Genomic DNA, 20,601 nt, shown 5'->3' on the forward strand with positions numbered 1-20,601 from the left:
GTCCTAATGATTTTTGGCATAAAAGAAAAATCAATAATTTTGACCCATACAATGTATTTTTGGCTATTGCTACAAATATACCCCAGCGACTTAAGACTGGTTTTGTTGTCACATTTGTCAACATAAATGTAGATGAAAGCTCATGTGCTAAAGCTCTCCATAAAGTCCACCACATAAAGAAGATAAGCTGGAAAACAATGGGAACAATGAAGAACAATGCTTGCATTGTGCTGCTACATCACAGAAATGATGGTAACTTGTCCATTTAGAAGATCTAAATGTGAAGATTCTGCGCAATTCAGCAGTTCAACAGCTCAAATTCTCTACATGAGTAGAAAAGCCCATACAAACACGCCTTATTAATTGTATTTAGAAGATTAAAATATACTGTTTCTAGTTTACTGAAAAAAAAAGATCTAAATTTAAAAAGAAAATGTACGTGAAACACTGTTTTATATCAGATTGATACAAATATTCAATATTTGCACCAACATATGATTCAAGTATTCTATATGAGATTAAAATTGTTCTAAAGAGTGACAAACTTGAGCAGCAGTGCAGGCAGAGGGATCTGTTGCTTCAAACTGGAGTCTGGAAGTGGGAAGGAACACTGATTATGAACAATCATGCATTGTTACAGGAATGGAAAGTCTTCAGTAATTAAACAAAGCTTGATCCAAACGACAGTCTGTTGGAAAATACTCATTAACCAAATAGACAAACCATGACAGGAAGTTCAATCACATGCTATTTCTGAACAAACTGTATAAAACCATGACATAAAATGCATAAATATGGAAAAATGACTCCATATGGAACATTACTTCGGAAACACACTAAAGTGTTAATGCATTAAATTTCACCTTGGATGTCCATTAAATTTTCAATATTGTTATATGGTCTGTTTCCATTGGAACGTGTGTTTTTCCTAAAAACATTTTTAAGGTTTTCTTCCCTAAAATGATCTTGGGTGTAATAACCTCCCCTGATTAAGTATCTTGCTTAGGAATGCAAATGTAATGTGATACAAACATGAATCAACTTCCCTTGGAAGTGTGTTAACATATCAGAATCAAGAATTCAACAATGCCATGATATAAGCTGTAAAATCTTTTACCTTTATCAGCACAACTATTAAGGCAACAAGAAGACCAATTGCCAATATGGTTGTGATAGCGGCCCACACACACATGCCACTACAGCTGCACAAGCGATGCTGCATGAAAAACTTGGCCTTGCGCAGTCGGGCTGCTGTTAGTGGAGGGTAACGGGCGTCATTCAAACTCTCCATAGCAAAAGACTTGATGAGACAGGCACGATGGTGACTCAGCTGGTTGAACGTGTGCCTCCCATGATATCTGCCCATTCCACTATTTCCTTAAAAAGAGTGAGAAAAAACTGATAGGTATAATGTATAATTCAATGTATTTGTTTAATTTTGGATATTCTAATATATATATATATACAGTGGGTACGGAAAGTATTCAGACCCCCTTCAATTTTTCACTCTTTGTTATATTGCAGCCATTTGCTAAAATCATTTAAGTTAATTTCCGTACCCACTGTATATATAGAGAGAGAGAGAGAGTTTAATACGTATTAAAATTAAAAAAGATATTACATTTTATATCACATTAAATTTTATGTATATAGCATTATTACAACATCCTAATTTATTTTAAGTGATTTCTAATTATATTTATATAATAGTTTCTAATTTAATAGTTGAAACAGTGCAAATTCATCTTTACCATTACTTGTCCTGAGTGTCTTTATGTCTTATTGGTTGTCTTACCTACACCTCCAAAAGGTAAGGTATCGACAGTGTAATGCATCAAGACATCATTAACAGTCACTCCTCCACTGGTGGTTTCAGCTAACATTCGCTTAATCACCTAAAAAGAAAAAAAAAAAAAAAAAGTTCACTTGGACATTGAAACTGACTCTGCCTTCCAAAAATCATTAGCAATAAAAAGAATACCGTTTTATCAGAGGAAAAAACATAGAGCGCCAATGGCTTTTCTCTTGCATTGATAAAATGTATGGCCTCACTCAAGCCATTAACAGTGACGATGGGCAGCAGTGGTCCAAAGATTTCTTCTTGCATGATTTTGAAATGGGGTAAAACATCCCCCAGAACTGTAGGAGCTGGTGGGGAAGAAAAGTGCATGTTTTTGATTTATTAAACAACTGATAAAATTCGTGCCTTTATTATTGGTATTGTCCTTACCTATGTAACATTGTGAGCGATCACTCTCTCCTCCAAGAGCAATAGTGCATTCATTCATTAGAGCCAATACTCTGTCGAAGTGTCGTGTGTTAATGATTCTGCAATAATCTGGAGAGCTTTTAGGATCCTTTTGGTAAAACTCCTGAAATTAGTTCAGATTCTAGGTCATGTCTCACTACCAATGTGAACACCGACTACAATTTAGTAATAATAATAAAAATGTTAAAAAAGTACACACCAGTAGTGTTTTTTGAATCTCTTCAACTATCCTGTCCTGGATGTTTGGCTCACACAGAATGTAGTCAGGTGCAATGCATGTCTGGCCACAATTTGCAAACTTTCCCCAGGTTATTCGTCTGATATAAAAACATTTGGAAATCTATTATTTCAGCTGATAGTGTTTCCCAAAGCTTTAAATTATTTAAAGAGGCTTAAAAGAAAGACTTGAAAATGACAATTCTGTCATCATTTACTCACTCTCATGAAGAGATTCATGTGGATGTTTTTTCATTCAATTAAAGTCAGTGGGGTCCAAAATAATATTGGATCCCATTGATTTACATTGCATAGACAAAATCAACACTGTGACATTTTTTCAAAATATATTTTTTTGTTTTCCACAGAATAAGAAAAACAAACAGGTTTGGAACAACATAGAGGGGAGTAAATGATCAATTTTAATTTCAGGCTGAACTATCCCTTTAACATAAAACTGTATACTACCGGCATGCCACAGCAATGTCACAGTTCTTGTCAATATAACAGGGGCTTTTCCCACCCAGTTCTAAAGTCACTGGTGTGAGATGATGAGCTGCTGCTTCCATAACCAGTTTTCCCACCACGCTGCTCCCAGTGTAGAAGATGTGGTCGAAACGCTGCTTCAGCAGCTCCTGGGTCTCTGAAACCCCTCCTGTCACCACTTGATACATCTCCTAAAATGATGCAAAAGTTTGGCAAGCTGTTTTTAAAAAACCTTGAACAACAAACATGAGACTGAATTATAAAACAAAATGAATGTATGCACCTTATCCAGATATAGAGGAAGCAGTTCTTTCATAAGTCTAGCAGAGTGCTCACTCAGCTCCGATGGTTTCAGCACAGCTGCATTGCCTAAACAAGAATTCCTAGTCTTTAATCTTTCTTCAAAATGTGATAACTTGCTCCACCTTTGAAACAAATGCATAGTTTTGCCATGAAACTCTTCAGAGGAGCTGATTGGTTCTTCAATGCCGGCAGTGCAGTCAACTGACCCTTTGCAAGGACCCGCCCCCCTTTGTTACTGTTGCTATGTCCGACAAGCCATGGCATTCACACCACACATCATGTTCTCACGCAGTGAAAAACACATTGCAGAGCAAAGAGAAAACTGACAGTGTGCCAACAGACAAGACAGAGCAGGTTACTTCTGGTATGAAACAAAGTCTCAGCTTTCAAATTTTGTCATTTTTTAAGAAATTCAAACAATAAATACAGTTTTGTGGTTCTTTCATTTGTCATGACAGATCGCTGCAGCACCTCAGTTCAAGCGGCATGTGAACCAATCATCTCTTCCTCTTTACTAGCTATAGCATGAAATAAACATGAATGAACATCCGAAGGTATCTTGTTTCAACCGCGGAAAGACGTCAATACACACACCATTTTTCAAGTTTTCAACGTTAATCTACTCTCCTGTCTGGTTTGTTTGTTGGACAAAAAATGGCAGATTTGGCGATTGGTCAGATCACCTGTCAAACTCCCTGTGAAGGGTCAATTGATCTCTCATTCCTATCTACATAACCTTATTCATTTCCATTCTAACCTCATCCAGCTCAGTACTGTGCAGCATTAGAATTTGCTTTAGTGTTCCTCCTCCCAAGTACCACGTCTAGATCTGCTTACCTTACCTTGTATCCTAGTTCCTGTAATTCTGAGCAAGCTTCACTCATGCCAGCAACACCAGCTGAGCAGATCTTGTCCAACAAGATCAATACTTCCTACAATTCTTATTACAAAAATGTATTTCGAGAGTTGTCATAATTAAACTTTATCAACTTTCATCACCTCCTACTGTATATATAAACGTTTTAAAATCCAACTTATTCCCAATAGATAAAATCAAGTCCCGCCCAACATTTTCCTCTGTTTGTAAATGCTTTACATTGTGGAAGTAGCACGGCTGAACACAACATTTTATGTTGGCTGTAATTAGTTACAAAAATCCTACTACCAGCTGCAATAGCTCCAACCAGGGGCTGCAGGATCATGGCCCAAGGGTAGTTCCAGGTTCCAATTATCAGCACAACACCCAAAGGTTCAGGCTTTATGTAAACATCGTCAAGCGCGCTGTTGAGATTCTTCTTCACAGGCTGAGGAGCTGCCCAGTCCGCCATGTCACTTTCCGCCAACTTGATGTCATTCTCGATGCTGATCAGCTCAAAGAGTGAAGTGTTATACGTATTCTGTTTGATGACAGTGACAATAAAGATTTAGCGTTCAGTAACACTGAATGACAATAAAAACATTCAGTGTTGCCACTGAATTAATATTTTATAGCTTTTAAGGAAACACTGATCTGTCAAAATGGCTGTCGTACCCTGTTGAGGTCTTGCTTTAGAGCTTGTTCGATGTCTGCTTGCCGTTCAGAGATGAGGTGGTGCAGGGCTCTGAGCTGCTGTTTTCTGTACTGCAGGGGTCTGGATCTGCCTGACTGGAAGACCTCCCTCAACCCATCCACAACCTGCTTTTCCATCTGTACAAGCCTGAATTATATTTCCTAGAGGTCTGCGCAGAAAAACAGTTAAATTTCTTAAATGTTGACTAAACTTCCAATGGGAAAAGAATATTCTGAACTGCAGTATAGAGGATAGCCAATTCTGATCATCTTTAGACTGATCATAAGCAGGAATTTTCCAACATTGATAAAATTGTCAACATTAAAATTATTTCAGCTATGTGGCAATTCCATTGGCCATTTCAGTCAAGAAATTAAGGTTTTTTACTCCTCATGTAGCTCAACAGCCTTCTATGGATGGACACACTGGCAAAATAATTTCCATTGGATAGTATTTATTACTGATGCTGTGTGGAAGACTGCAAAGAACTCTGCCTATCTAAAAGACAAGGGTTTGGGGATTCAAAAGGACATTTTTAGAGAGGTGATCATGAAAAAAACAACCTGTCCAGAGGTCATGCACTTCTGACCAAAGCTGATGGCATTTCAACACCGACACTATGTTGCATCTTCCATACATCTAGATAAAAATATTGTCAGTTATTGACCAATTATTTAATTTATGGAAAAATGTGTATATTATATTCATAAATCTGTGGTCATTAACTCGTATAAAATTGTTTGCCTTTATTTATTTATTTTCCCCCCCACTCTGATTAATACTTTAAAATGTATTGATTAAAATAATTAATGAAAAATTAATGAAAAGTGGAACTTTATTTCTGATTGTATCTTTAACCTGCTTGGTGTGGCCTTGTGACTAACAGATAAAATACCTGTGAAATTCTCTGCCTTTTATCATCATACTTTGTTAGCACAGAAATATTTAAGTTGTTAAATTATACACTCTAAAACATGCTGGGTTGTTTCAACCCAACTTTGGGTCAAATATGGACTAACCCAACTTTTGGGTTAAAAATGTAATTTAAAAATTTAACCCAACAGCTGGGTTAGTCCATATTTGACCCAAAGTTGGGTTGAAACAACCCAGCATTTTTAAGAGTGTACCATATGATGAATCATTTAGACTTTTTCTGAAATTTTCTGTGATCCCTAATAAAATTCTCTTCTATTTTGTGCCATTCATTCTGGTGCTGTTTCTCTATATAGAGATGTAACTTATTAACCTGACTTACTTTTACTTGCTCTTACTTTCAAAATGAGACAACCACCAAATCATATAGGCTACTATTATTTACTGGACCAAGTTTGTTGGTGATCTCAGCTGGGAGAATGTTTCGTTATTATTACAAATTTTGTTACAAATGAAAAGATATTTGCATAATATTAAGATAATACATTCATGTTATCCTGTTAAACGCTTTCTTTATAAATTTAAAAGGACATTGATTTGACCTTCTCTTTTTGTTCTTTGAAAATGGAAACTACACAGTTTGCACCATCTTTTTCCACAATGTAGCTGTGAAAATACGGAAGGATAAGTCTGTGTTTATAGTTGACAAAATTATTTTGCCTTTTAATTTGTTTTTTAAAAATGTTCTTTCTTTAAAATATCATAACCATATTAAAAATGAGGCATTTTGAATTAATCTTACAATTCTATTAATTTAATTTTAAATACACAAATGTACATTTTTCCACAAAATACCATATGTCCTAGCTTTCAAAGAAATATAAAACTGCTTGTTAACCAGGGTTCAAAGTCCAAAGCGCTAGGAAAATCTTTGCTGATACAGTCGTCCGTTGCGCAGTCACATTTTTATGAATTTTTACAAGGCATGTGACAATGCGATACATACGACGTATTCGTAATGAGACTCATTTATAAATCTGTTGTCAACAAAAATAAGCATTGAGGTCTTCCTATGGTTTTCCGCCAAAATAAAAGTTGAGAAAAAGCAAGAACTCTTATCAACATTCATAAATGTTAGTATTGTAATTTTACTGTTGTTCTGTAAAATCAAATAAAAAGTAAGACAATAATAATGATAATAATCATTACAACAGCTCTGTTTTAATACATTTATTATAACATTCACACATAGTGTTCAAATTAGGATCTGTAATATTTTCTAATGTTTTAAAAGAAGTGTCTGCTCAGCAAGGCTGCTTTTAATTGTACAGTAAAAAAAAATACATGCCTGATTCAAGAACGGGGTCTGATGGCCAAAGATGATTATTTTACTAACTTATTAATTTTAAGTTAAATTGTCCTTTGTTGGTATGGTGTCTGCTAGAATGTTACAAATGTTCAGGGTTAAATATTTTTAAATTGTTGTTTTGTAATTGATTTTTTTCTTCTTTGAAAAGCAAGACAAAACAGTAAAAAGCACATTTTGGCTTTTTAATTTATGCAATGGTGGAAAATAAAATTTGCCAAAATTTTCGGCCAAGAATTTTCATTTCGGTGCATCCCTAATATAACTATGTACCTGTTATTTAGCTTTGTAATAACAGGAGAGCTATAAAGTCTATTCATGATGTATAATCTATTGTTTTTAAGGTATTTGTATGATAAGATCATGGGTTTCTTTTTTTAATAGCTATGTTTTTAATATTAAAAAATTACTAGACAGTGGTTCATGATAGACATTACTGGTCACCGTACTGCAGAATTTGGTCACCTAATTAATAAAAGAGCCTATGATATGTATCTGTATTATGACATGTTCTATGGAGTTTTTACAGACATTATTAGGGTAGACAGCTCTGGTCACGTGACCATTTAGCACTCACGAACCAAAACAAAAATCAAAACAATGTGCACTTTCACTGATAGTTGACATCTCGGGTTAAAATACACGAAGACGACTACTTTTAGACTCTCTAAACTCAAAAGTTTCAGTCACAAATGTTACCGGTGGGAATAAATGAGTTTAAAACTAGCTCCACGTTTACATTTTCATTTTACGAGACTAAAGCACCGTTTGTTTATGATTAGACACAGTTGTTCGCGTGAACACAACAAATGTAAAAAACATTCGGAAGTCTGTTTGTAAAAGTCAGGCAGCCATTCGGGAACCATATTAACGCACTGCATATCTTGTCTAATACTTACATAAAATCGTTTGTTCGGAAGGTTCAGAATAGCGGAACACTTCGGTGACGCCACGGCAGAGCAGAACAGCACGCCAGCTGTGTTTATTGTGTTGTGTTCAGCAGAGGGCGGCGCATCTGACCGGCTGAACCTACTGCACGCGGGTCAATTTACGATGGAACATTATCAGCTCTTTATAAAGAACAGCTACAAAAGTGGGTGTAACACAGGCGATGGTGTTTATTCGATATGATGCACAAAATCGCACTATTAATAGTAGAACGTGGGCTAATTTATTGTAACTTTCATTAATTTAAAAAAAATAATTCAGATGGTTAGACTCTTATTTATGTTTTACTTCATTTTATAATGATTGCTAATTACTAATTAAAGCTATTATAAAACATTGCCAAGAGTTCTGTTCCTATCAGGCCAAATGACTTTAGAAGTCCAAGTAACAAGACATGAATCTATATCATCTGATTTAAAACGGTGTTCAAGATCATAATAGACCCTTATGTCTAAAGTATGAGTGCTAGTACCATCTGCAATATGCAAGGAATCACATCAACAGCCCTCTAAGATGATGGGTCAAAGAGACAATCTTCAGGTTTGTCCTCTGCAAGGCACAAAACACAGATGAAATATTTTCACAAGAAATGCTTTACAATAGGAAGACAATTCAAGGTGCATGTCGTTTATGACTAAATCAGACAGTGGATTATTGTAAGGCATTGCTGTGTTTTATAACAATCTAGAGCAGGGATGGGCAACTTCGGCCCTGGAGGGCCACTGTCCTGCAGAGCTTAGCTCAAACCTTAATCAGGTCTAGAGTATAAAGGCTTCTATTTTACAATATTCCTATAGGAACAATATGACAAATATGTAAAGGCATGAATAGGAACAGATTTTCCCTTTCACCAGCTATTGGGGGGGGTACTGAACCATATGCTGCAAATTTCTTGCTGCTCAGCTTACTTAGTTACTTATTAAAGGCGGAAAAATCTCCAACCGTGTGATTCTTTCACAGGGACAGAGGCTCTCTGTACTTCTTTACAGCCTGTTTTTTTGTGTGTGAAAATTAATACTTTTATTCAACAAGGATGCACATTAATTAAAAGTGACAATAAAGACTTTTACATTGTTTTTCAACATTTTCTATTTTAAATAATTGATGTTCTTTCGAACTTTCTGTTCATCAAATAATCCTGAAAAATGTATCACGGTTCCCACAAAATATTCAGCAGCACAACTGTTGTCAACACTGATAATAAGAAATGTTTCTTGAGCAAAAAAATCAGCATAGAATGATCTCTGAAGGATCATGTGATACTGAAGACTGGAGTAATGGCTTCTGACAATTCAGCTTTGCCATCACAGGAATAAAATTCATTTTAAAATATATTGAAATAGAAAACAGTAATTTTAAATTGTAATAATATTTCAGAATATTACTGTTTTTAGCCTTGGTGAGCATGAAAGATTTCTTTCGAAACAAAAACAGAAAAAAGAAAAATCACCAACCCCAAACTTCTGAATGGTAGTGTATATAGATGCATATATAATATATTATAATATTAAAGGGGTTATATGATGCAATCTCAAGTTTTCCTTTATCTTTGGAGTGTTACAAGCTGTTCGTGAATAGATAAGATCCCTGAAGTTGCAAAGACTAAAGTCTCAAAACCAAAGAGATATTCTTTATCAAAGTTAAGACTCTGCCACGCCCCCCTAAAACGGCTCGTTCTAACACGCCCCCACATATCTACCACTGTACATTATTGTTTCTCCTCTATGCTGTGTCTCTGCCATAATTAAATAATTAAACAATTTTGGAGAAAGTGGCTGTATATGTTTGTTTTTTTTTTACATAAAAAAGTTTTTTTGTTTACAGTCTTCCTTTAACGGACATTAATATAAGACCATACATTTCAACCGAAACTGACATGGTTTCTTGAGAGCAAAAGGTTTTGTGAAAAAAGGGAAGACTTTAAAATAAAGTCTGTAAAATAAACTGTTAAAAGGATTTGATGATCACTAGTCTAGTGATTGTACGTTATTGTTGTCATCGTTCAGGCTGTATTTCGGCTTTAATGTATGGTTTTTTAAACAAAGCAGCTGATATTTGCCATAGCGACAGCTAGAAGCTAGTGGACTGCTTTCGCTTTCACTCCAGAATAGCGGAAGCGCAGGGCTGCTGCTGGGCGCCGCTGTTGCAATGGAACGTTCTACAGAGTTTCGCCTCTTGGTCTTCTATACTCTTTGCTTTCACTTCTTGTCAGTATAAGTTTTTTGGTCGGGGTCATTGGTGGTCTTCTTCTTCTTCTTCTGTGTTTTATGGCGGATAGACTACATTGATATATACCGCCGCCTACTGGACTAGTGAGATCAGCAGGTAGAAATATATTTTTGAAAACCGATCTATTGCATTTTGGCATAATTGACATTTTGACCTTTTTTGGACAATATGGGGTTAAAGTATAATATATATAAATCTGTATACAAAATATAGAGTCAGATTTCAGCACTTTAAAAATTGGTGACTAATGCTGATGAACTTGAAGAATCATGCAATTAATTGTGAATAAATATTTTAATTGATTGATTATAAATTAAAGCCAAAACGTTACATATTTCGTAATCCTCAATTTCACAGCAAAATTAACTATTAATCTCAACTGACAACTATTATATACTGTATGTCTGTCTTACTCTAACCATATACACATACTCATATAAAGAGATATAAGAGTAAGTCTCAACTGGTTTGTAGTTAATATTGCCAAATGTAATTAAACAACCCTATTTAGCAGCTCTAAACTGCTAAATGTAGATTTTAATGCCTTAAAGCATAATAAACATTAACATCATGAATTTCTGTAAAACTGATTTGAAACAATGTGTATTATAAAAACTCTACACAAATAAAATTAACTTGAAATACAGTAGACAGCACTAGTTTTACTAATCTCCAGTTTATGAAGTGCAGATTACTGTGATTAGTGTTTACCTATTGTAGAGAGAAACTGTTGAATTTTAGTAACTTTCACTGCGTCGGTATTCACATGATCATTTAAGTAAGACCTTTACTTTCCTTGTTATGTTTAAATGGTTGCTTCCATCAATCCATCGATGACTTCCATGCAAATAATCAGTTTGAAGTTCTTTCCATCCAGATAATTCTGATGTTGCTCCCATCATTATAAGACTGTGATCTTCTAACATCAGGCCAATCTCCTGCTGACCTGAATCAGGTGGTTTGTCTTCGTCCGGCATCTCAGCTGAGACCTGTCCACTATGGATGACCCTACCAGTAGTTGTGAAGTACCAGTGGCGTAGCTCTCTGCATCACTGATGCACACAAGCCCTCACAGCACGTCAAGCTGCAAACCATGTGAGGGACCCTAACCTACCCTACTCAACTGTTTAAAACAACCGCATGTCAACCAGCCACTCAAAACATCCTAACAACCACGCAACGACACGTGAAAAACCAAAAAGAAGAGTCCAGCGATTGCAATGCAACACGCTAACAACTGCGCAGAAAATCTTGGCAAATGCATGTCAACACACAAGAAACCACCAAACCAACCTGACAACCACATAACAATGTGCTAAAAAACTGCTTGGAACAAACCGTATATCAAAACACAATCACCAAAATCATCTTAAAAACCATACAGCAATGTGCTAAAAACTTACTTAAAACTTACTCTACAAACTTAAAACTGAAACTTGCTCTACAAATGAAAAAAAGTGTGTGTGTGCGAGTGTAGCGGTGTCTGTTAAGGCCAACATCACTATTAGGAACTGTTATAGTGGTTCATGAATATTTAATACTGTTATACTGTGTTAAATTAATCTTTTAAGTGAACAAATCATTCTTGCACTGACTTATACCTTTCATTCACTAAAGTCTCTTCCTTTTGAAGTGCACAACTGCTTTGGTGGGTTTTCCTACTTCCACAGACTGAATTTAGCACAAGCTGGCATTTGAGTATGGCTTGTGAAGGAGAATACTAAACAAATCTTGTGAATCTACTGAACAAATCTGTGTTTGTGTTTTGAATGAATATTGTTTGTGAAGGAACATACATATGCACAAACATATTGTTGTTCACAATTTGATGAATTAATTAATTGTAATATTATTTAATTAATTCTGTTTTAACCTGTGTCTTGATTTTGTAATTGCAGATGCCAATAATGAACTGAAACTTGAGGTTGTGAACAAGAAATATGGAGAGGCTGAAAAGGAAAAAAAAGGAAAGACAAAATTCCGGTAGGTTCTGGCAGGATTTATTTAGTGATCCTCAATCATTAATGACTACTCACTTGGTTTGATTTTTCTCCCATTATAATCTTTCATTTCATCCCATTCTCACTGGTATGTACAGTCATCTTGCCCAGCTGGGCAGCATCTTACCCCATCTTACCGTATATCTGATGTATATATTATTGTATATATCATGGTACATGAATATGGTAATCACTTAGTTCTATGATATATATCAAAGTACCATGTATTTTCATATGATAAAACACTATGGTATCAGCATAGTATTTATTGTAAGGACTAATCATTTTTCATAGTAATACCTTCCTGCTTTCAAATGTATGATATGCAACATAATTGCACTAGAAACAGAGGAAACTGCTCAAGCTGGATTATGTAGTGACATAATGGCTTTATTAACGACAAAAAAGTACAATTTACCATTGTTTTTAGACATGGTGTAAGTAGAATCATGTTTATTATTTGGTTATTACCTTTATGCTTGCACGTCTCATGATACTTACCATATTTTGATCTAAATTCAGTTTATTGAATCTTTAGACAAAATATGCAAACTTTTGTTTTTAGATATTTGTTGAGAATCATATTAAATCAGGCTTTTATGGCTCATATAGTATGATAGGAGAATTTGGATATCATCCTCTAGGAGGAAAAAAAACACCTCTTTAATTCAGAGGCCCAAACTAAGCAAAAATATAGAATTTGGTGCAGTTGCTGATATTTACATTAAATGGCCAAAAAGTCTAATTAAATTCTGATAGCTTGTATTGTAAATCAATGATATTTTAATATCAGTATAGCAGACTACTTACATAAAATACATATAAATACAAGTTTTCACTCTGTATCTCCCAATAATATGTCTTAGTAAGATGATATTTAAATGCTTAGTTTTATGATCAAATCTCTGTAGTTTTATGTAGTTTAACAATTTCTTGTTGATAATTTAGAGGACTATGAAATGTGAGTATCAAATATTATACAGTACAGACTTTATAGTATTAATGAGAGGCTTATTTATGAATTATTGCATTTAAGAGGTAGGCCAGAATTCCCATTAAATCACAAAAGGAATTCTTGACCACAACAGCCAATGGAAACTGACTTCTCCAACGCTAAGTGATCATAAAGTGACGTTAGAGAAGGACCCACCTGTGTGTCTGGATTGGAACCTCAATAAATCTTTTAGTTTGATGCCTCACATGGATATGTGAAAGGCATGTTAAGACACGAGTCACTCAGCATGTGGCTTTTTTAGCAATAACAGCAGTCATGTATGTTATTGTTTATAGCATTATCCCATACAGTATATATTGCAATCAAAACTTCTTGGGATGCTGCACTACAAAAATGATTTAATAATAATTAATAATAATAATAATAATTTATGCATTTAGCAGACGCTTTTATCCAAAGTGACTTACAGTGCATTCAGGCTATACATTTTTTACCAGTATGTAATTTCTTACTCTGTATTTATGTCTTGTTTTCCTGTACAAATACCAAATATTTCTTAAAGATATTATCTGTAACATTTATCAAAGATAAGTGAGTTTATGCTAAAATAAGAAAGAAAAAAAAAACTGTTGATGGGGTAATTAAGGAAAATAAACTTAATTCAAAGGCAAAACAAAACAAAACAATTGTTCTTACCCAATTGATAGATACTTTCTTGTTTTAACCATAAACTGACTTAATTTTAATCGTTTTTTTTCTCAGAAAACAAGACCTAATATCTTAATCATCTTAATATCTTAAGTAATTTTCCTGCTGAGGTAAATGTATCTTGATTTCTGAATGTTTAGATATTTTAAATGGAAAACGACAAAAATAGTAAGCAAGAAAATCATTTTTGCAGTTTGTTTTACCACCAGAGGATGCCAATGAGGCCTTTATTGACAAGAGTGAACAATTTTGTTTCTATTTGTGTGTTCATACAGGCAGCCGCCGCCAGGGAGAGCACCAAGAACTGTCATATTGTTTTTGTGCTATTAACAATAAATTAGCACTCGAGTCTAGCATTCTATGTAATTATCACTCTTATGTATTTGTTCAACATTATGAACATTTCAAGTGCGTGTTTTTCATGTTCGTAATAGGTATAATTAGCCTTACTACTTAATTTCTTTCTTTCTTTCTTTCTTTCTTTCTTTCTTTCTTTCGTAATTGCTTATTAAAACTGTATTCTGGTGGAAATTTAAAAATGTTCGCATTTGTAATGTTCTCATTTGTATACTCTGTTTTCTTGCAGAGCTTATAGGCTTTGTGTTGCGAGCGGGACTATCTTTCGCGGCAGAGGGCGACGCACTCGCCTGCGCGGAGGAACACGTTATGATGCTCTTCTCCTGTGAGAGGCCTCTGTCATTGTAAATGCAGCAAGCTGTGATCATGGTCAACATCTCCGAACGAACTGAAGATAAACTTGAAATCCCCTTCACATAACGGATCGTGCTTTTAACATCTTTCCCTGCGTTTCTTAAAAGTGAACCACTGATGTTTTCCTGCATTGTCCCGCGAGATCGAAAGCAGGACAGAGGTGTGAACTGAATGGTGTACCCAGCTATCATATGGATTTGAAGGAGTACCATATTTTTGCAGAAGGACAGATGACTTTTGCATTAAACGCATCGGAACGGTGCTGGGCCGCGTTTTTATTCTTATTTTTTTGTGAACTGACCTGCCATTATATAAGCGGCACCGCTTGTCTATATGTAAAATAGATGTAGAACATTTCTAGATATTATTTATTGCGATTTATCTGCTGCGTTGTAATTGTAAATACTGCTGGATTTTCTCTGGCTGTCATTTTAGCCAGCTCGCGATGGGAAACTCAATGACCCACCGCGCCGTTATTGAGTTAACGAGGCACTATTACAGTAAGAGAGAGAGGGCGTTTGCAACCGCGTTCGTTCCTTTCAGACTGAACTGACATCATGTAGCTTGGGAACGATATATGTTTGAGTTTGATTACTAGCTATTTCATCCAGCTATTTTGCGAAATGTCTTGTTAACTGGGTCAGAGAGCGACAGCGGAACTAGTTAGGTGCATCCTGCGCATCTAGCTAGTAAACTTCATACTTAGCCATTCCTTTGTTTTGATTCTGGCTTCGTCTTGGTTTTAGGCCAGGCAGCTGTTAGAAAACTCTCAAGTGTACTAAATCGCCTGATAATTTGGCGATGACAGGGTTCTCGGACAGACCCAGACAGTCTGGATTAACGAGAGTTTGAAGAACTTGTCCCTGACAGCCTCTCCATCACAAGCTGTTGTGTATCACCGGACACCTGCAAAAAAAAATAAAAAATGGAGACGGTGGGAGACTTTGAATACAGCCGAAAAGACCTCGTCGGACATATTTCAGCGTGGCCACTGTCATTTTAAGACAGACTGTTTGCTACTCCCAAGGAAACAGCACTTAGAAACAGTAATACTGTAAGAGTGGATGCATGGGGCATGAGGGAACTCGTGTCTGTCTGTTTTTAATAGTGCCACACAGGTACAGAGGAGCACAGAGCACCTTCTCACAGTTTACAGGCATCTTGGTGGAAGCTGGATCCTGAATTATTGACAGCTTTTATATGTATTTATTTATTTTATTTTTTTTTTTTTTTTTACTATTTTTAAGGCTATACAGAAACACCCATGTGGTGCCAGCTTTCAAAATACACAAGTCACATACTGATTTCTTCAAATTAATGTAGAACATCAGAATTAAAAAAAAGCTTTACTTTGACAAGGAACACAATGTTTAGCCCCTATGATCATGCTTTTGTGAGAGTAAAGAGTAATGGATAATGTACAGGTAGCTGCTCATTATTAATACTAGATCATCTCCAATAACATTGGATACTAGATCATTTATTTGGTTAAAATTGATGAAAATTGATTCACCCTCAGGCCATCCAAGATGTAGATGAGTTTGTTTCTTCATCAGATTTAGAGAAATGTAGCATTGCATCACTTGCTCTGCAGTGAATGGGTGCCATCAGAATGAGAGTCCAAACAGCTAATAAATACATCACAATAATCCACAAGTAATCCACAGCACTCCAGTCCATCAGTTAACATCCTGATGCAAAAAAAAACATGTTTGTAAAAAGCATATTCCATCATTAATATGTTTTAACTTCAAACTGTTGCTTGTGAATCCATCATTTCCATTTTTGAAAACACTTTTTTCTTATTCTGCTGAATATTAGATCACTTCCTGTGAAATCCGTTCTATCTCAGGTTCATCAGCAGTGTGAGCTTCACGATGAATACTTCTGCATCACTCGTGTCAACGCAGTCCATAATTACAACAAAACTGTATCTTGACTTTATCTAGTGATTATTTTGGGAAAAACAGTAGTGGGGCGTTTTCTCCCTCTCTACCCTACTGTATGATTGATGTCATGTGACAACAATAAAGACGTTCATGCCAATTTATTATTATCTTTCTTTCTTTCTTTCTTTCTTTCTTTCTTTCTTTCGTAATTGCTTATTAAAACTGTATTCTGGTGGAAATTTAAAAATGTTCGCATTTGTAATGTTCTCATTTGTATACTCTGTTTTCTTGCAGAGCTTATAGGCTTTGTGTTGCGAGCGGGACTATCTTTCGCGGCAGAGGGCGACGCACTCGCCTGCGCGGAGGAACACGTTATGATGCTCTTCTCCTGTGAGAGGCCTCTGTCATTGTAAATGCAGCAAGCTGTGATCATGGTCAACATCTCCGAACGAACTGAAGATAAACTTGAAATCCCCTTCACATAACGGATCGTGCTTTTAACATCTTTCCCTGCGTTTCTTAAAAGTGAACCACTGATGTTTTCCTGCATTGTCCCGCGAGATCGAAAGCAGGACAGAGGTGTGAACTGAATGGTGTACCCAGCTATCATATGGATTTGAAGGAGTACCATATTTTTGCAGAAGGACAGATGACTTTTGCATTAAACGCATCGGAACGGTGCTGGGCCGCGTTTTTATTCTTATTTTTTTGTGAACTGACCTGCCATTATATAAGCGGCACCGCTTGTCTATATGTAAAATAGATGTAGAACATTTCTAGATATTATTTATTGCGATTTATCTGCTGCGTTGTAATTGTAAATACTGCTGGATTTTCTCTGGCTGTCATTTTAGCCAGCTCGCGATGGGAAACTCAATGACCCACCGCGCCGTTATTGAGTTAACGAGGCACTATTACAGTAAGAGAGAGAGGGCGTTTGCAACCGCGTTCGTTCCTTTCAGACTGAACTGACATCATGTAGCTTGGGAACGATATATGTTTGAGTTTGATTACTAGCTATTTCATCCAGCTATTTTGCGAAATGTCTTGTTAACTGGGTCAGAGAGCGACAGCGGAACTAGTTAGGTGCATCCTGCGCATCTAGCTAGTAAACTTCATACTTAGCCATTCCTTTGTTTTGATTCTGGCTTCGTCTTGGTTTTAGGCCAGGCAGCTGTTAGAAAACTCTCAAGTGTACTAAATCGCCTGATAATTTGGCGATGACAGGGTTCTCGGACAGACCCAGACAGTCTGGATTAACGAGAGTTTGAAGAACTTGTCCCTGACAGCCTCTCCATCACAAGCTGTTGTGTATCACCGGACACCTGCAAAAAAAAATAAAAAATGGAGACGGTGGGAGACTTTGAATACAGCCGAAAAGACCTCGTCGGACACGGAGCCTTTGCGGTCGTCTTCAAGGGAAGACATAAAAAGGTAAATAATCACATGACTGGCTAGAGCCCTTGCGGCTGAGCATCATTATTCACTGCAAATCTGGGCCATGCGTGTTAAATGCATCTAGTTTCTCCTATTTGCATTCCAGTTAAAGTAAGGCATTCACATTTCTAATTTACGTTGGTTAAATGCATGTTAATATAGATTTGTGTAGTGCATGCATTGTGCTTTTACACATCTTACGTGAGATCTCGATCATAGCCGTTCTTGATTAGAAACCATGGGTTGTTTTTATGTAACGTGTGCTAGAATAGGTCACATACTGCTGGAGTCATTCATTCATAAAACAGCCTCCGTGAATAAGCCGTCTGACGTCAATAGGACTGACCGGTCTACTTGTACGTTTGGGCGGAGGGACAGGACGCACATTTTATTATGGATTTTTGTGCTTGATTTTGACACTGCCTAAATACACAAAACAAATTCACTGGATGTTATGAGAAAAAGGCAAGCTGCTTAAACATTATTGCATTAAACTAGCTAGTATCTATTTTTGATATGAGCTTTTTAAAATTACTAGTCCAATAGTGATTAGAATCTTTTAATCATTTTCAGTACCCTGTCTAGTATGTATTCTAATAGTGAAATTTACTCAAAACTATGGGGATAAATACTATGTCTTGAATTCACAAGCTGGAATAGATACTAGTAACTGTTGGGATTTGAATTAGAGTCTTTGGTTTTGGAGACATCCGCTGTTTAATGCCACTCAGCGGGTGTTGCATGCATCAGTCCAAAAGAAGTTAAATAAAAAGCGCCCATCCATTGAAAAAAGTGTCTCACACGGCTCCGGGGGGTGAACAAAGGCCTCCTGTAGCGAATCGATGCGTTTTTGTAAGAAAAATATCCATATTCAAAACGTAATAATCACTTTAATGTAAAGACTTGCGCCAACAGTTGTACACGGAAGCAACTCCGGGCTGATGATGTATGAGGTCAGCGCTAATTTTCATTTTTTGGTGAACTAACCCTTTAACTGTTCAGTTCTGTTGAAACATCTATCAGATCAGGTCTAATCAGATCAAATGCTAATATTGACCCATACCTCTATGGTCAATGATTTATTGTTCATCTGTAGATCATTACAGTTGGCTATCTCTGCATGCTGCATATACTGTATGTTTGTGTGTGGAAATGCTCAGTGTATGCACAGTATGCAGTACAATATCATCCTGTGACTATATATAGCAGGAGTAATCTGATACATATTTATGATCACCTACCTCATCCAAAGCAGGTGACTCAATACTCCCAGTTATTTTCATCCTACAAACATATTACAGTGTTCATCATCACACATGCTTATGATCGCAGATTGATGCATTCTAGCTGTGAAGAATGATGTCAAACATGCAGAATGACACAAGACATACAGTGGGTATAGAAAAGAATCACCCCCCTTTAAAATAATCACATTTTGTTGCTTTTCAGTCTGAAATGAAGACAGACACGGTTTCTGTTTTGTCTAGCTGCATTTACTCAGTGCAACTTATAACATCCAAGTGAAAGATATAACACCAACATGTCAGAAAAAAAACAACAACAGAATCACTGAGTTGGAAAAAGGATCACCCCCTCGTGTCAGTATTTTGTTGAACCACTTTTTGCTTTAATTATAGCCTTTAGTCTACTAACGTTGCACATCTAGACTTTGCAATATTTGCCCACTCTTCTTTGCAGAACTGCTCAAGTTCAGTTAAATTTGATGGTGAGCGTTTGAGGACTGCAGTCTTCAAGTAATTCCACAGGTTTTCAGTGGGGTTTAAGTCTGGGCTCTGACTAGGCCATGCAACACTGTGTGCTGAGTTTTACTGTATGCTTTGGGTCATTGTCATGTTGGAAGGTAAATCTTCTTCCCATTGACAACTTTCTGGCAGAGGGCAGCAGATTTTCCTCAAGAATTTGACAGTATTTTGCCCCATCAATTTTTCCTTTATCCTGACAAGTGCTCCAGTCCCTGCTGCAGAGAAACACCCCATAACAGGATATTACCCACTCCATGCTTTACTGGAGGAATGCTGTTATTTGGATGGTGAGCTCAGTCATGACTGCATGTGGACTTTCTTGAGGAGTGGCTTTTTTTTCTTGCAACCCTCCCATACAAGCCACATTTGTGGAGAATTTGTGATATTGTTGTCACATGCACACAATGACCACTCTTTGTCATAAATTCCTGCAACTGCTTCAGAGTTGCTGTAGGCCTCTTGGTCGCCTCTCTGACCAGTTTCCTCCTGGCTCTTTCATACAGTTTGGAGTGACGTCCTGATTCAGGGAGGATCTGTGTTGTACCAAATACCTTCCACTTCTTAATAATAGACTTCACTGTGCTTCTAGGAAAGCTTTCCAGGAAAGCTCTTTTCATGTTGAGCTAATCAATCACCATTATTTTTTTTCTGACATGTTGGTGTTATATCTTTCACTTGGATGAGTAAATACTGCTGAATTAAACAAAAACTGTGTCCGTCTTCATTTCAGGCTGCAAAGCATCAAAATGTGATTATTTTAAATGATTCTTTTCTATACCCACTGTAAATTAGCTGCATGTATAGGACATTTATGTTGTGCATTCAGTCTCTCATTCCTTGATTAGATGTGATATTAAAAGCAGAGACTTTGAATGGTCATACTGAATAGCGTCAGTGT

The 20,601-nt window shown here is 36.3% G+C and overlaps 2 protein-coding genes across 6 annotated transcripts in view; one reads left to right on the forward strand and one right to left on the reverse strand.

Moving 5' to 3' along the window:
- Positions 1 to 49: 49 nt before the first annotated feature.
- Positions 50 to 8,098, reverse strand: LOC107657568 (fatty aldehyde dehydrogenase-like). Of its 3 annotated transcripts, XM_016445715.1 has the most exons (11): positions 7,963 to 8,098; positions 4,806 to 4,993; positions 4,440 to 4,671; positions 3,255 to 3,340; positions 2,954 to 3,162; positions 2,469 to 2,586; positions 2,231 to 2,372; positions 1,982 to 2,148; positions 1,796 to 1,895; positions 1,118 to 1,377; positions 50 to 591 (listed from the first exon to the last, which is right to left on the reverse strand). In XM_016445715.1, exons 2-11 carry the CDS (start codon positions 4,959 to 4,961, stop codon positions 580 to 582), a joined length of 1,482 nt encoding a protein of 493 aa, XP_016301201.1. In that variant the 5' UTR covers positions 4,962 to 4,993; positions 7,963 to 8,098; the 3' UTR covers positions 50 to 579. The 3 variants fall into 3 exon arrangements, with proteins under 3 accessions (XP_016301201.1, XP_016301200.1, XP_016301202.1); XM_016445714.1 differs by lacking the exon at positions 50 to 591 and having other exon boundaries at positions 881 to 1,377; XM_016445716.1 differs by lacking the exon at positions 50 to 591 and having other exon boundaries at positions 1,314 to 1,377; positions 1,752 to 1,895.
- An 8,733-nt stretch (positions 8,099 to 16,831) lies between these two features.
- Positions 16,832 to 20,601, forward strand: part of LOC107657566 (serine/threonine-protein kinase ULK2-like) — a 36,220-nt gene continuing 32,450 nt past the window's right edge. For 2 of the 3 annotated variants that reach the window (XM_016445711.1, XM_016445712.1), the window contains exon 1: positions 16,833 to 17,937. In XM_016445711.1, the coding sequence (XP_016301197.1) occupies positions 17,848 to 17,937 (90 nt within the window). In that variant the 5' untranslated portion in view covers positions 16,833 to 17,847. Of the gene's footprint in view, positions 17,938 to 20,601 lie in introns of all 3 variants that reach the window. The other variant, XM_016445713.1, reaches the window with a different exon arrangement.

Source organism: Sinocyclocheilus anshuiensis, unplaced genomic scaffold (genome assembly GCF_001515605.1).
Source record: "Sinocyclocheilus anshuiensis isolate Anshui unplaced genomic scaffold, SAMN03320099.WGS_v1.1 scaffold255, whole genome shotgun sequence".
Lineage (NCBI taxonomy): Eukaryota > Metazoa > Chordata > Actinopteri > Cypriniformes > Cyprinidae > Sinocyclocheilus > Sinocyclocheilus anshuiensis.